At 38.3% G+C, this 15,834-nt stretch overlaps 1 protein-coding gene across 1 annotated transcript in view; it reads left to right on the top strand.

Moving 5' to 3' along the window:
• LOC122561449 (mucin-19-like) overlaps nucleotides 1-15,834 on the top strand; it is a 62,635-nt gene that overhangs the window by 4,823 nt on the left and 41,978 nt on the right. Inside the window, exons 2-10 of the mRNA XM_043713192.1 lie at nucleotides 5,022-5,075; nucleotides 7,175-7,403; nucleotides 7,910-8,027; nucleotides 8,270-8,348; nucleotides 8,496-8,584; nucleotides 12,058-12,150; nucleotides 12,238-12,310; nucleotides 12,390-12,527; nucleotides 12,780-12,935. Coding sequence (XP_043569127.1) covers nucleotides 5,022-5,075; nucleotides 7,175-7,403; nucleotides 7,910-8,027; nucleotides 8,270-8,348; nucleotides 8,496-8,584; nucleotides 12,058-12,150; nucleotides 12,238-12,310; nucleotides 12,390-12,527; nucleotides 12,780-12,935 — 1,029 coding nt within the window. The remainder of the gene's footprint in view (nucleotides 1-5,021; nucleotides 5,076-7,174; nucleotides 7,404-7,909; nucleotides 8,028-8,269; nucleotides 8,349-8,495; nucleotides 8,585-12,057; nucleotides 12,151-12,237; nucleotides 12,311-12,389; nucleotides 12,528-12,779; nucleotides 12,936-15,834) is intronic.

The following is a 15,834-nucleotide window of genomic DNA, read 5'->3' as shown; positions in this document are numbered from 1 at the left end:
TTCGCCGAGCTGGAAGTTTTTGTTGCAAATGTTTCGTCCCCTGTCTAGGTGACATCCTCAGTGCTTTGGAGCCTCCTGTGAAGCGCTTCTGTGGTGTTTCCTCCGGCATTTATAGTGGCCTGTCCCTGCTGTTTCTGGTTGTCAGTTTCAGCTGTCCGCTGTAGTGGCTGGTATATTGGGTCCAGGTCTATGTGTTTGTTGATGGACCTAGAAGCATGGCACTCATCCACAAACTCCATCAACAAACACATCGACCTGGACCCAATATATCGGCCACTACAGCGGACAGCTGAAACTGACAACCGGAAGCGGCAGGAACAGGCCACTATAAATGCCGGAGGAAACACCACAGAAGCGCTTCACAGGAGGCTCCCAAGCACTGAGGATGTCACCTAGACAGGGGACGAAACGTTTGCAACAAAAATTTCCAGCTCGGCGAACAGAACCACAACGAGCACCCGAGCTACAAATCTTCTCACAAACTTTGAATAGAAATCACTTTCCAAAAGTGTATTTTAACTTACTATAAGCAAATAATTAAATCATGTGATTTTGATTGGATTTTCATTAATCAAACAATTTACCAGACAAGGAGCAGGAGCTGACAACCTATCTGTAAGTTATTTTGTAAAGGTGACAACTTAGGTCACAAAATTATAATAAAGTTATACTATAGATACAACTTATCCAAATTAAAACTGCGGTGCACTCAGCAAAACATAAAGATAAGAAATATTGTTGCCATCAGAGTTATGTAAAATCTTCAACTGTTTGCCATTATTAAAACAAATTAACAGGATAATTAACATTTGAAGGATATCAATTCTCATTCTTACAATAAAATAAGTTTTACAATAAGAAAGGTTTTTCAACAAGGAATGAAGGAATTATTTGTTTCTTGTCATTACTATGAATTTGATTTTCAACTTTTTGAAGGACGTATGTATTCTCTTTGGAATTATTTATTTCTCAAACAATAAATCTTTTTTGTTAATGATAACAAAACAGGTAGAATTCCCTCAGGGTTCTCCCAAATTTCCACTGAAACCACTGCAAAAGAGTGACCAACCGTCTTGAGGGGAAAAGGTGTAAATACAACATTTGGCCACTTAGACCACTGATCCTGGCTTTCCACTTTAATTGACATGCAGGGATATATGAATAAATCGTATCCTTCTAACCCAGGGATTGAAAATCTAACACTGGACATGTTGAAAGAGATTCTAATATTGGCATTTGCAATTTTAGGCACAAAAAGCATGCCCCCTTTGCGGGGTCTGTGAAATAAAATATTTGAGTGGTGGTAGATGGTAAATATTCAGCCTGGAGCCCAGTTACAAGTGGAGTTCCGCAGGGATCAGTTCTGGGTCCTCTGCTGTTTGTAATTTTTATTAATGACTTGGAAGAGGGAGTCGAAGGGTGGGTCAGTAAATTTGCAGATGATACGAAGATTGGTGGAGTTGTGGATAGTGAGGAGGGCTGTTGTCGGCTGCAAAGAGACTTAGATATGATGCAGAGCTGGGCTGAGGAGTGGCAGATGGATTCAACCCTGCCAAGTGTGAGGTTATCCACTTTGGAAGGACAAATAAGAATGCGGAATACAGGGTTAATGGTAGGGTTCTTAGTAAGGTGGAGGAGGAGAGGGATCTTGGGGTCTATGTTCATAGATCTTTGAAAGTTGCCACTCAGGATAGAGCTTGTGAGAAGGCCTCTGGTGTATTAGCATTCATTAGCAGAGGGATTGAATTCAAGAGTCGTGAAGTGATGTTGCAGCTGTACAGGACCTTGGTTAGGCCACATTTGGAGTACTGTGTGCAGTTCTCGTCGCCTCACTTTAGGAAAGATGTGGAAGCTTTGGAGAGGGCGCAGAGCAGATTTACCAGGATGTTGCCTGGAATGGAGAATAGGTCGTACGAGGATAGGTTGAGAGTGCTAGGCCTTTTCTCATTGGAACGGCGAAGGATGAGGGTGACTTGATAGAGGTTTATAAGATGATCAGAGGAATAGATAGAGTAGACAGTCAGAAACATTTTCCCCGGGTACAACAGAGTGTTACAAGGGGACATAAATTTAAGGTGAAGGGTGGAAGGTATAGGGGGGATGTCAGGGGTAGGTTCTTTACCCAGAGAGTGGTGTGGGCATGGAATGCGCTGCCTGTGGGAGTGGTAGAGTGAGAATCTTTGGTGACCTTTAAGCGGCAATTGTATAGGTACATGGATAGGTGCTTAAGCTAGGACAAATGTTCGGCACAACATCGTGGGCCGAAGGGCCTGTTCTGTGCTGTATTGTTCTATGTTCTATGTTCTATATTTGAAGAGCTTGACATTTATGAAAGGTGTGATCAATGTTTCATCTTGAAGTATTGAAGTATTGAGGCTCTCAGGTTTCATTGAATGCTCAAATCTATATATTGGTCACAGAAACATTCTTCCAAAAAATCTTCCCCTTTTTATATTGGCTTGGCAGAATGATATCGTATAATGTGAGTCACCAATGTCTGTGACCAACATTTTGGATTGGCATTAGGGAGGGTGGCAGTGATGATGGCAAAGAATTTGGCCTTTGGTGATTGCTTTTCCATTGCTTCTTGCCCACTATTTGGGCTTCCTTTCTGATCCATTGCATCCCAGTTGCCCATCACTCAAAATGTACACTGAATCTGCACAATTTTGTGTAGCTATAATATCAGCATGATCTTTTGTGAGAGGCAGGGTAAACTGAATAATGCTTCTGTCAAACTATCACAGAATCATTACCTTGCAGAAGGCGGGCGTTATATTTTCTTGCCAGTTCACCATCTCTTAAAATGTTTTCAGAGTTTGGAGAACAAATACATTTACAGAATTATTGATTCATGTGCATTCACAGATTGCTTCTCACTCCTTTCTAAATCCCATTAATCTGAGTTAGAACCTATGGGAAAGACACTATCCAGGATATGACTAAGCAAACACATTTTTCAAACTGTTGCACAATATTTATCTTCATATTTAACAGGTGGATTTTTCAACTGGTGGAATGAAGCAATGCCTACACAAATGAAAGATGCAAAATGAGTGAAGCATGTAGCCATTCATTCACTTCCATTTACTATCTCTGACCATGGCAGCTAATCTGTTTGGAATCTGTATTTCTCAATTTCTTGTTTCCACACATTTGCTTTAAAATTACAAAATGTTGAGTGCAAGATTAGAGAACACTGGCTGTAATGGGTTGATTGTTTATTTTTAAATTATGGTTTTTGATATTGTCCCAACAATTTAGGCCAAAAAAAAATTGTTGTGCATCATTGGGTCAGTTCAGTAGATTAGATTAGATTCCCTACAGTGCAGAAACAGGCTCTTTGGCCCAGTAAGCCCAAAGCGACCCTTTGGAGAGTAATAAACTCAGACTCATTTACCCCTGACTAATGCACCTAATACAATAGGCAATTTAGCATGGCCAATTCACCTGACCTGTACATCTTTTGGAATGTGGGAGGAAACCGGAGGAAACCCACGGGCAGAATGTAAAAACTCCACACAGACAGTCGCTCGAAGCAGCAATTGAATCTGGGTCCCTGCTGTTGTGAGGCAGCAGTGCTAAGCACTGAGCCACTGTGCCACCCTAAAGCATTTAATTAATCCTCATATTCTCCATTTAACCTTCAGTGGAGGTGCTGGCAAAGTAAACCTTACCCTCAGAATGGTCTGTCTAGAGTTTCCATGCTATGATGATGCAAAATCTTTAAGGTTTGACATTTTTAAGCCATGTTATAATTTTTTGACACTTTTTTTACCTCATGGATATCTCTTCACGCAGATTAAACATTAATGGTGATGGCTGATACATTCTGTGACAGTGGCATTCAGCAATGTGCATACAATTTCATTGTTTTCCTCCTCTTGATACCTTTCAGGATGCATTACTTTTGTGCTGCAAACGTGTGAGCATGTGCTGCTAATAATGCAGCATGTGACACTTTTGTGAATGGTGACTGAGCAATGTATCTCTTGAACTAAAACATTTAAAGGCAGAGAAAGAAACAGAAGAATGCCAGTGAAGGAAGTCGCTTCACTTTAGGCTTTTAGTCACAGCCTAGCCATCAGTAAAATTCCCTTTTTGTTGAAGGGTGGGAGATAATTTTACTGCTTTACATAGTCATAGAGTAGCCGTCAGTAAAATTCCCTGATTGTGGGGAGTGGGGGCTAATTTTTCTGCCTTACCTCCATCCTGCCTCTTGGGGTAGGGTAACACAGTAAACTTCAACCATGATGATTTGCCAGGCATTTACATTAACTGATATATTTTGCTTTTGTGTGATGCACCTATGAAAAGTGCTCTTGGAATAAAAAATCTTGACTTAAAGCCTTGCTGAGCAATTCTGAAATATCATTCTAACCTTTGAAATAGAGATGAGATGGCTAGTGCCATTGGGAATCAGCTATAGTCCAGGAAGGGCAATGGGCATTTCAGTATAGCTACATTTGGTTGCAAAGCCTAAGAGGTATTACCCCATATGAGGCACAGGGAATGGCAAGGAAGAAGGTCTTGAACCACCACAATTTGTACAGGGGATTGAATCCATTTTGTTGTCATCATGCTGCAACACAATCCAACCATCCAGCCAAATGTGTAATTTATTTTCAACCGAACCATTGTAATTTATTCATTTGTCGCAGTTAATTTTCCACATACTATCAGATTGGGCATAATGTAGTACACAGAAAAAATTATTTGTGACAATTATTTTTTGTTGGCCTATATTAGTGGGTGATAAATCAATATCATGTTGAAACTGATTGTGTGGTACCTCTCTTGTTGGAATGGAGTTTTACAGATTAGAATGCATTTCTAGTCAATAATTAAACAGAGATATGTAAATGAAAAAAATGAGTTTTCTTCAGCATGTTTTTAACTTATTGGTACTTGAATTTCAAATCCTCTCAGTAAAAATGTCAAAGTCTCTCTCCAATTGTTCTATGTAAAAAATTTTGAATGTGTTAAATCATTTGTGTAAGACTGATCTTTGTTTAACACAGATGATGTTTTTGCCCACCAACGCATTAAACGAGATTATTCAATGAATAAATATGGTAAGTTAACATTTAAAATTCTGAAATGAAATATTCCATAAATAGGGTTAATGGATTTTATTTTCAAACATATAATTTATTTTTAAAGTATCTTAAAAGTGTTTTGAATTGGATATTGTGTAGACAGCAATAAAATATAACATTGCTCAACTGAGTATATTGCACTCATAGCTATCTCGTTCCAATTGCAACACATCTGCCATTTACAAAATGCATACAGTGAAAAGCATACAGCCCAAGTGATTCAAATAAATTACAACTCTTTATTACACTATGGCTGAAGACTTAAGATCGTGTCCTTTCCCCACCGAAGCTTTACTGTGTCCCTTAGCACACAATCCTGGATCTTGAGAATGCAGCATTCTGCAACACTTACTTGAGGAAAGTTCTTCACATTGGAAAACTAATAGGCTCATAATGTCCTCTGCCCACTGTACAGAGCAGGAGAGAAAGTGACAAGCTGCACATTTGGTTGTTGGTTCATTTTACAATGGCCATATATTTTTTTTTAGATTTTGAGATGTGGACATTGCTGGCTAAATGCATTTACTGTCCACCCCTGATTGTCCTTAAACTCTGTAGCTTCCTAGGCCACTTCAAAGAAAAAGTATGAGTCAGGCATATTGTTATGGGTCTCATGTCATGTCTAGACCAGACAGAATAGGAACAGCACATTACTTTCCTCAATGGACATGAGTGCATGAGATGGAATTTTACAGCAATCAATGATTGCTTAATGGCAACCATTCCAGATTTATTAATTCAATCAGTGAAACCAACAACTGCTCCAAGGTTTTGGTGATCAAAGACTGAAGTGACCAGGTCCTGTATGGTACTGTCAATGTTGTATCGAACCAGTTCCAGAGCCAAAAGAAATTATTTCCATAGCAGTGTGTTGCATAAATTATTGCTCCTTGAAGCTGATGACTTGATTTCAAGCTCTTAACTAGTGCTCTAGTTATGTTAAGAATTCCCCAAAAATAGTATGCAAACTCCCCAGAGGGTATTACGAGGTGCCTGAACCCAGAACTCCAGGTCAGCTCAACAGCTTCAAAGCAAAGCACAATTCCAGGAGACTTTGCAATATTCAAATATGGGCTGAGTGAACCAGGACATCGGCCCTCAAATTTGCCTGAACGTCCACATCCCCAATAACTGGACCGATACAAGTGGAGATGAGTTTGTCTAATTGAGGTATGCTGTGATACCATTTCCTGAGAAAGCAATTTTACCTCTGGTTGCTATTTTAAGCTGAGCACAACATTACACATGGAAATTAGAGGAAATTGGAGCTCGAGGTTATGGAATGGTGGACAGAGTTCAGTTTGTAATTTACTTGTGATAGATTTTATGGATCCTCTTAAGGGAGGAAAATGAAGCAAAGAAGATGTACGAGCTTTTAAATTTGTGTTGTGCTTCAATGTACCTGATTACTTCCATGCTGACAGACATAACCATGTTGTTGCTGTAGTCAAAAAAGCCACTTGATCTGGCTCCACATTTAATTTCCTTTAGAAATTTGTGGGCAACTTTGTTCCAGATTTTGAAAGATGCTAGTTCACTAGTTCATCAGCTGTCTCTGTATAAGCTTCAGTTACTATTACATAAAATCCTTAATTTTGATGAAGGCTTAGAAAGTCAATTAGTGTGTGTTTGGCAGTCACATTAAATTACATCAAATATGACACACCGTGCTTAGCATAGAATTCCTCCTTCAAAAATACATTAAATGGTACTGTTTAAAATCAAGATCAGAATTGCTTTGAAAAATTGCTACAAGAAACATAAGTATTGTATGAAATGCAATAGACTTTGATATCAGATTTCAAACTTCTATGTTTTCTCTGAACTAACTTAAATATAAACATATTTCCTCCTAGAATTGGATGGGTCTGCTGTCACACAGACTTTTAGATATGCAAGGGATGTTCATAGCAAATCATTTGAAGGACCTCGTAAGTATATCTTTGTATTCATTTTCAACATATATGAATATTCAATTACTTCTTCTGTCTACATTGCAAGACAGCATAGAAACTTTCACAACTTTAATGTTTTGATAGCTGTTTCAATGGGTTGCTTTCTTTACATTTCATTAGGTACCTGCAGTACATGGGGACAAGGAGCAATCAGGACGTACACAGATACATTTTACCACATGATATCAACATGTAAATACATTCTGACTCGCCACTGTCTAGGCAATGTGGAAGATTTTAATGTGGAAATTCAGCGAAGCTCAAATGGCAGTTTGGTGCACATCTTCATCAAACTCGAAGGTGTTATGATTGTAGTGGCGAATGGGACAATTATGGTTAAAGGCACTGTGTAAGTTAAGTGTGTTTCTTGGTTTTGATACTAATTGCAGGACTCGTAGGTATAGAAATTACCAACATCTGCTAGGTATTAAACAAGAATAAATTTGCCAGGACCCAAACCAGCACCCCCACCCCAATTCCATTACCCGTGAGCTCTGCCCTCAACAGCACTAGGAATTTTTGTATCTCTATTATTTTCTTTTGTTTTTCCAATAGTTCTTTTGGCATTAACCTCTGATTTCACTTGCTGCAGTCCAATATGGATATCCCTTTGGGGAAGCTGCTCATTTTGATGCACTACTCACCATATTTCTTATCTTTCTAGAGTCATAGAGATGTATAGCATGGAAACAGACCCTTCGGTTCTTCTACTCGTAGAAAGATTTCTCTTTAAATATAGATCCTAATGTTGTTAAATCCAACATCATTGCAAAAAACGTTATGGTGATTAAATGTTAATGCAAGTCAATATTTGCAGTTTTAATATCTTATCTTTTATTGTTACTTTTTAAATAGAGTTTCATTACCATATATGGAAAAGGTGATTAATATTCAACGAAATGGAGTCGGCGTGTCATTTTCAAACAGGAAGCATTCTATAAAGCTGAATTGGAATTACGAAGATGGACTACAGGTAAGTGCATCGTTAATTCCTAATATGAGCCAATAGAATTAATAAAATGGACTTACTTTCTTCTCTCTGTTTAATGTCACTGACACAGATTGACGGGTAGCATCCTTCTGTTAAGTAATAAGGTAGCACACCTTTTGATAGGAAGAATTTATTTTTCCATGAATTTACCTGGCGGTAATAAATTTGTCGAATCATGTGAAGATTTCCAACTTTTGTTTAAAACATCTGTCTTTCGATTTCAGGTAACAGTTGATGCTCGTTACCATGGACAATTATGTGGCCTTTGTGGAGCTTTTGATGAAAGTGTCTCAGTAATCTCTGGTAAAAAAAAACTCTTTGTCCTACTCTATGAAATAAATCTTAATCATATTTCATATTCTGTTCAGTTCTATCATGTTTTAATTTTCATTAACATTAATCAAATGCATAGAAAATAAACAATGTTCAATTTTTATTTGGATTTTGTAGAAATGGACATTATCGAATACAAACTTGGTCCTTCAGATATTTCCTGCACCACCACATTCCCTAAAGAAATTAATTGTACCTCAGCTAAGGTAAATCTCACAGATCCCGAGAATACTTGAAGATGCCATACCTCTTGAATCTAATGTAGTATGAACATTAACAGAATGAGAATTCAGGTGACACAAACTATAGTTCATCCCCAAGCACCCTGAGCAACTAAGGGTGGAACCACTTCTAGTTACTGATTTTAAAACTAAGTGATCTGCTAAGAAATGTCACCACAGTCAGGCTAGGCGCCCTTTCCTGAAGATGCTAATGAAGTTGCTCGGGTTTGATAATCTGATAATAGTCATGGTAATTTGCAAAGTAAATTCTTTGAAGGAGTCACATGACAAGCTCTTGTTGGTGGTTAGGGTGGGGTACAGGTAATGTGTAGGAATACGTTTAGTCACCATAGGCTATATTGTATAACTTCTTTAAAAATAAAAGTAAATGATAGAATTCAACATAGTAATTTACAATGGCATATGGTGACATGAAATTGTGACAAAAGGAAGCAATGTTTCCAGATAGGAAATGCCTATGTGTGCACAAGGATATATAGTTGTGATGTAGAAAATGATTTTTTAAAAATGTAGTTGTGATACAATTTTGTTTGCACTTTTTATAGACAATGAAATCTCATTCCTGATGGTTATGCATGTATAAGAATAAATACAGGACTAACTTTTCTAAACTAATGCTATTAGATTAGATTCCCTACAGCGTGGAATCAGGCCCTTCGGCCTAACAAGTCCACACTGACCCTCCGAAAAGCAACCCACCCATTCCCCTACATTTACCCATAACTAATCCACCTAATACTATGGACAATTTAGCATGGCCAATTCACCTAACCTGCACATCTTTGGACTGTGGGAGGAAACCGGAGCACCTGGAGGAATTCCACGTAGACATGGGGAGATGGGGAGAACGTGCAAACTCCACACAGGCAGTTGCCCGAGCCAGGAATCGAACCCAGTACCTGGCGCTGTGAGGCAGCTGTGCTAACCACTGAACCACCATGCTGCCCCACTTTATTACTTATAATTTGGCATTTATCTGTTCTAATATAAACTTTTTGAAGTGCTCAGTTTCTGAAACAGTAGCTGAAGTAGTTTTGCTGCTATTCTGTGTTTGCCTTTTGAATAAGAAAACATTGCTTGCTTAGTTCTTCACTGTATTCTGTCTGTAAAAGATGTGTTTTCACATGGTCAATGACTCTGGTCTCATTCCATTTACTGTAGCACCAAATACTGATTTGGAATTTGATTCACTTAAGTACCTTCCTGACTTCCGTTTTTTTTTACATTCAGATCTGCTCAGAAATATCAAATATTTTTCCATCTTGTTATAACCAAGCCATGCAAGATAAATACTTGAAGATATGTCAAGAGGATGTTTGTGCTTGTAAAGGAGTGAGGCAATGTTCTTGTGCCAGTTTTGTAGAAATATCACATCAGTGTGTACAATCAGCTTCTTTAGAGTGGATGAAATGGAGGGAAAAGACAGGATGTGGTAAGTTATCTTGGCAGTCAGGCAGAACTTCAAACAAATTCTATTAAACGGGATTCAATTATTTCAATCTTTCGAATAAACTAATGAACAAGATATTAATGATCTTTTAGTTGTTTAATAACAAATTATAAAATCAAAAATCTTTTCCTTTCAGCACCACCAATCTGTCCTGGCAATCAGATATACATGGAGTGTGGCCCTGTCTGCAAGTCAACTTGCTCTGACCCAAACCCTCAGCAACAATGTGATCAGTGTGTGAATACCTGTGGTTGCCCAGAAGGTAGTTATGCTTAAGAGTACTGAAATATTCAACTTTCTTTGAGAATAATTTTACCTCACTCTATTCAATGTTAACAATGCTAACCTGTTTAAACTGCTTGACTTATAAAAGAAACAATAGAATCACAAAATTATGACAGTAGAAGGTTTGAATCCATTTTTCATTTGCTCTTTGACTTCATGAGCTTGTTTCTCATTTTTTGAATGATTTTGGGAAATAAGCACACAGTTCTTGTTTAATATGATTGTTCTATGATCATGTATAGCAAAGAAATTTGCTTTCAAAAATATTGAAAGGAAGTTACTGCAGTTTAATGCAGAAAAGTTTCAGACAATTTGCAGTAATTTTGAGATTAAGCAATGTGATTCTCCTTTAAGGATAGGATATTCACTTTAATTGAATGACTGAAAATAGTCTGGTGTCTAATTGTGTGCATATTTGTCAAAGCTTATCATTTGATATTATGATTGAAAATAGAACAGTGTATGTTGGAATGATTAAAAAAAGGTGTTGGAAATACTCATTGAAAGGCAGAATATTGCAGATGCTGCAAATCTGAAGTGAGAACAGAAAATACTGGGGTAAAACATATTTGGTGAGTTTGCTAGAAATGTGTAGAGGGAAAAATAGAGTTGATGGGTCTGGTCTATAACATTACATCATGTTGGACGTGTGATAGATTTTGAACAAGTGGTATGCAGAAAAGCTCAGAAGGAAGATGTGTGACAGAATGGGACTCATGCAAGATTGACAGAAAAGTCAAAAGGGAATATAGATGAAGCAAAAAATAAAGGAAAGAGAATTTGTGACTGGAGCATGTAAACTGCCAAATGAAAGAGTGAATTAAAACAAGGAAAGAATAGAAAATAACAAAAGGACACAGTTTACAATCGGTAGCTTTGAAGTCAATGTTGAATTCAGGAGGGTGTAACCGGCTTAATTGAAAGATGAAGTGCTAATTCTAAAGCTTACATTGAGCCTCACTGGAACTGGAACAGTTGGCTGAGGACTGAGAAGTGTTAGCACGAGCACAAAATGGGAATTATTATGACAGGATACCAAAGGTTCAGAGTCAATATTGCTGATTAGATTAGGTTACCGATTTTTAGGATGCTTCAACATTAGTCAAAAGAAAGGCAAAACTGTTTGCATATCCTCTGGTAAAAATCATGCTCCTGGTTATTTGCTATAAGCAAAAACACAGCTACTTGCTTTATTTTTCTTCAGGCACTGTCCTTGATAATATACGAGGTGGTGACAGATGCATCAACCAAACAGAATGTCCTTGTGAATACGGTGGAACAGTATATGAGTCTGGAGAAATAAGGAAGACTTTCTGCCAGTCATGGTAACAATCATTACCTATTTAGTTAATTACAACACACATCAATAAATGAATGTGCAAACTTTCAGCAAAAATACCTTATTATGAATTGCTTTGTTATGACTTTAGCACCTGTCGATGGGGAATGTGGGAGTGCAATGATCTTAATTGCCCTGAAATTTGCAAGATTGAAGAAGGAACTCATATTACAACATTTGATGGCACATACTATAATTTGATTGGTGACTGTTTGTACGACGTTGTTGTTGTACGTAAGACTTTGCTCATTATCTGTTTCCAATTGTTGTTATTTAATTTTTGAAATAAATCCTTTATTTTGAAATCACATGTTTTGCCAATCAAAACCATTTCTAAGCTCTGCAATTTTTAATTTTTCACAGACAAAAGACTGGTCAGTAAAAATTGAAATGCATCCATGTCAAACAGCAGTTAAGCAGACATGTTTACAGCACGTGACATACACAAAGTATCAGGTAAAACTTTATAATATTCATGTGTACACTTTATATTCCAATTTGTTATGTCCTAAATGTTAAAACACGTTTTCATTTTTGTTCTAGGACATCTACATATTCAATAATGATGGCACTGTTGACTATAAGGGAAATAGAATGGGAGTTCCTCTAGTAAATGGTAAAGTAGTCTTTATTTGAGCTCAAACAGTTTAACAAACAGTAGTTATAAAAGAAGTTAATCTCTCCTTTATTTACAGGTGATATAACAATATTTTTCCAGTCTTCAATATTCCTTCAAGTATCAACAACGTCTGGGTTGAAAATGCAAATACAGATACATCCCATCATGCAGCTTTACATCTCACTGCCCAAAAGTGCCAAAGGAACCACCAAAGGTACAACATTCCACTAAATAGTACACTCCAGCGACTGGGTCTGAAACCAGCATTGTTCTGGTCCCAACAAATTCCCAATCAGCAAGTTAGGCTAAAGTCTCCTTGTTTAGACAAAACAAATACATTCTTGTGTAACCTTTCAAAGAACTATGGATTCTTAATGAAATTGGTTAAATTATATTTATCCATCACAGCAGGTTACATCTGACCATAACAATTCCCTTATAAAGGCCTATGCTGTTCTATCTCCAGGTTTATGTGGAACCTTCAATCACAATGCAGATGATGACTTTCTAAGTGCCCAGAGCATCGTGGAGTACACATATATGACTTTTGCTGACTCTTGGAGAGAAAGTGAGAATTGCCCTTCACCACAAGTGAATCCTGCCTGTGTCAGTTCAGAAGATGGTAGGTTTGAATGGAATCTTCATCAAGGTGGTCAAGTAACTTTTTTTTATGAGGTTGTTAATTCTTCACCTGGTCAGGATATACAATACTCAATGGACAGCAACCTCTTTATCCTACACTTTCATGTTCACACAAACCCTCAAGATCCATTGTTTGATATCAAAGTTTGAACTACTTGTATTTGCATAAATCAAAACTCTGAATGGATTAAATAACCACTTCTTCGATTCATCAAAATAGAACCTGGGTGATTGAGGATAAAACAAGCTTCAGTATTTATATAATCATAGAGTCATAGATTTATACAGCATGGAAACAACTCGTCCTTGCCAACCAGATATCTTAAATTAATACAGTCCCATTTGCCACTATTTGGCCCATATCCTTTTAAATCTTCCAATTCATATACCCATCCAGAAGCCTTTTAAACATTGTAATTGTGTAAGCCTCTATCACATCCTCTGGCAGCTCATTCCATTCACGCAATATCCTCTGCATGAAAAAGTTGTCCTTTAGATCTCTTTTAAATCTTTCCCCTCTCACCATACACCTATGCCCTCTACACCTGGGAAAAGACAATTTACCCTATCCAAGCCGTTATGATTTTATAATCCTCTGTAAGGTCATCTCTCTCAGTCTCTGATGCTGCAGGGAAAACAGCCACAGCCTATTTAGCCTCTCCCTTCAATATCCTTGTAAATCTTTTCTGAATCCTTTCAAATTTCACAACATCCTTTCTATAGCAGGGAGACCAGAATTGCACGCAGTATTCCAAATGTGCCCAAACTAATGTTGTGTACAGTTGCAACATGACCTCCTTAGTTCAATACTCAATATACTGACTAGTGAAGGCAAGCACATCAAGTGCCTTCTTCACTATCCTATTTTCCTGCAAATCCACTTTCAAGTAACCATGAAGCTGCACCTAATGTCACTTTGTTCAGCAACACTCCCCAAGACCTTCCCATTAAGTGTCTCAGTCCTGCTCTAATTTGCCTTTCCATAATGCAGCACCTCGCATTTACCTAAATTAAACTCCTCAGCCTATTGCCCCATCTGATCAAGATTCCATTGTACTCTGAGTAACCTTCACTGTCTACTAAACCTCCAATTTTAGTGTCATCTGCAAACTTACTAACCATACTTCCTATATTCACATCCAAATCATTTATATAAATGACAAAAAAGTAGTGGACCCAGCACAGATCCTTGTGGCACAATGCTGGCCACAGACCTCTAGTCTGAAAAGCAAACGTCCACCCTCACACTCTGTCTCCTACAATCAAGCCAGTTCTGTGTCCAAATGGATTTTCTCCCATCAATCCATGTGATTTAACCTTGCTATCCAGTGTACCATGAGGAACCTTGTCGCATGCCTTACTGAAGTCCATATGGATCACTGCCCTCATCATTCTCTTTGTTACTTCTTTAAAAACTCAATCAAGTTTGTGAGACATGAGTTCCCACACAGAAAGCCACATTGACAATCCCTAATCAGTCCTTGCCTTTCCAAATACAGATGGAGTGGGGTGAATTTATACATGCAGAATTACATTTTACTTTGCTCAAAAACTGCATGAACCCATGCAAAATTCTGTCAATCCATTTTTAGATTAGAATCGGTCTGACCATTATGGTACAGACAGCCTCACACAGGGAGCTAATACCTTCAATACCTTATCTGGGCCGACATGACACCAGTTGTTAAAGTTCACTTGAGAAAGTAACTTTTAAAAAAGGTTTTGCGATTTACATATGAAAGGAATGAAACCAACATGGTCATTCTGAAAGATGAGAGACTGAACAAACAATCCCCGGCAATTACAGACCAGTAAGTCTCACGTCTGTCGTCTGCAAGGTGTTAGAAAGGATTCTGAGGGATAGGATTTATGACCATCTGGAAGAGCATGGTTTGATTAAATGCAGTCAACATGGCTTTGTGAGGGGCAGGTCATGCCTCACAAACCTTATCGTGTTCTTTGAGGATGTGACTAGAAAGGTTGATGAGGGTTGAGCTGTGGATGTGGTGTATATGGACTTCAGCAAAGCATTTGATAATGTTCCCCATGGTAGGCTCATTAGAAGGTCAGGAGGAATGGGATTCAGGGGAACATAGCTGTCTGGATACAGAATTGGCTGGCCAACAGAAGACAGCGAGTGGTAGTAGAAGGAAAATATTCTGCCTGGAAGTCTGTGGTGAGTGGTGTTCCAAGGGCTCTGTCCTTGGGCCTCTATTGTTTGTAATTTTTATTAATGACTTGGATGAGGGGATTGAAGGATGGGTCAGCAAGGTTGCAGATGACACAAAGGTTGGAGGTGTCGTTGACAGTATAGAGGGCTGTTGTAGGCTGCAGCAGGACATTGACAGGATGCAGAGATGGGCTGAGAGGTGGCAGATGGAGTTCAACTGGGATAAATGCAAGGTGATGCATTTTGGAAGGTCGAATTTGAAAGCTGAGTACAGGATTAAGGATAGGATTCTTGGCAGTGTGGAGGAACAGAGGGATCCTGGGGTGCAGGTACATAGATCCCTAAAAACGGCCATCCAAGTGGATAGAGTTGTTAAGAAAGCATATGGTGTTTTGGCTTTCATTAACAGGGAGATTGAGTTTAAGAGCCGTGAGATCTTGTTGCAGCTCTATAAAACTTTGGTTAGACCGCACTTGGAATACTGCGTCCAGTTCTGGTCGCCCTATTATAGGAAAGATGTGGATGCTTTAGAGAGGGTTCAGAGGAGGTTTACCAGGATGCTGCCTGGAATGGAGGGCTTATCTTACGAAGAGAGGTTGACTGAGCTCGGACTTTTTTCATTGGAGAAAAGGAGGAGAAGAGGGGACCTAATTGAGGTATACAAAGTAATGAGAGGCATAGATAGAGTTGATAGCCAGAGACTATTTCC

Source organism: Chiloscyllium plagiosum, chromosome 23 (genome assembly GCF_004010195.1).
Source record: "Chiloscyllium plagiosum isolate BGI_BamShark_2017 chromosome 23, ASM401019v2, whole genome shotgun sequence".
In the NCBI taxonomy this organism is placed as follows: Eukaryota; Metazoa; Chordata; class Chondrichthyes; order Orectolobiformes; family Hemiscylliidae; genus Chiloscyllium; species Chiloscyllium plagiosum.
This window is presented reverse-complemented; position numbering and strand designations above follow the sequence as displayed.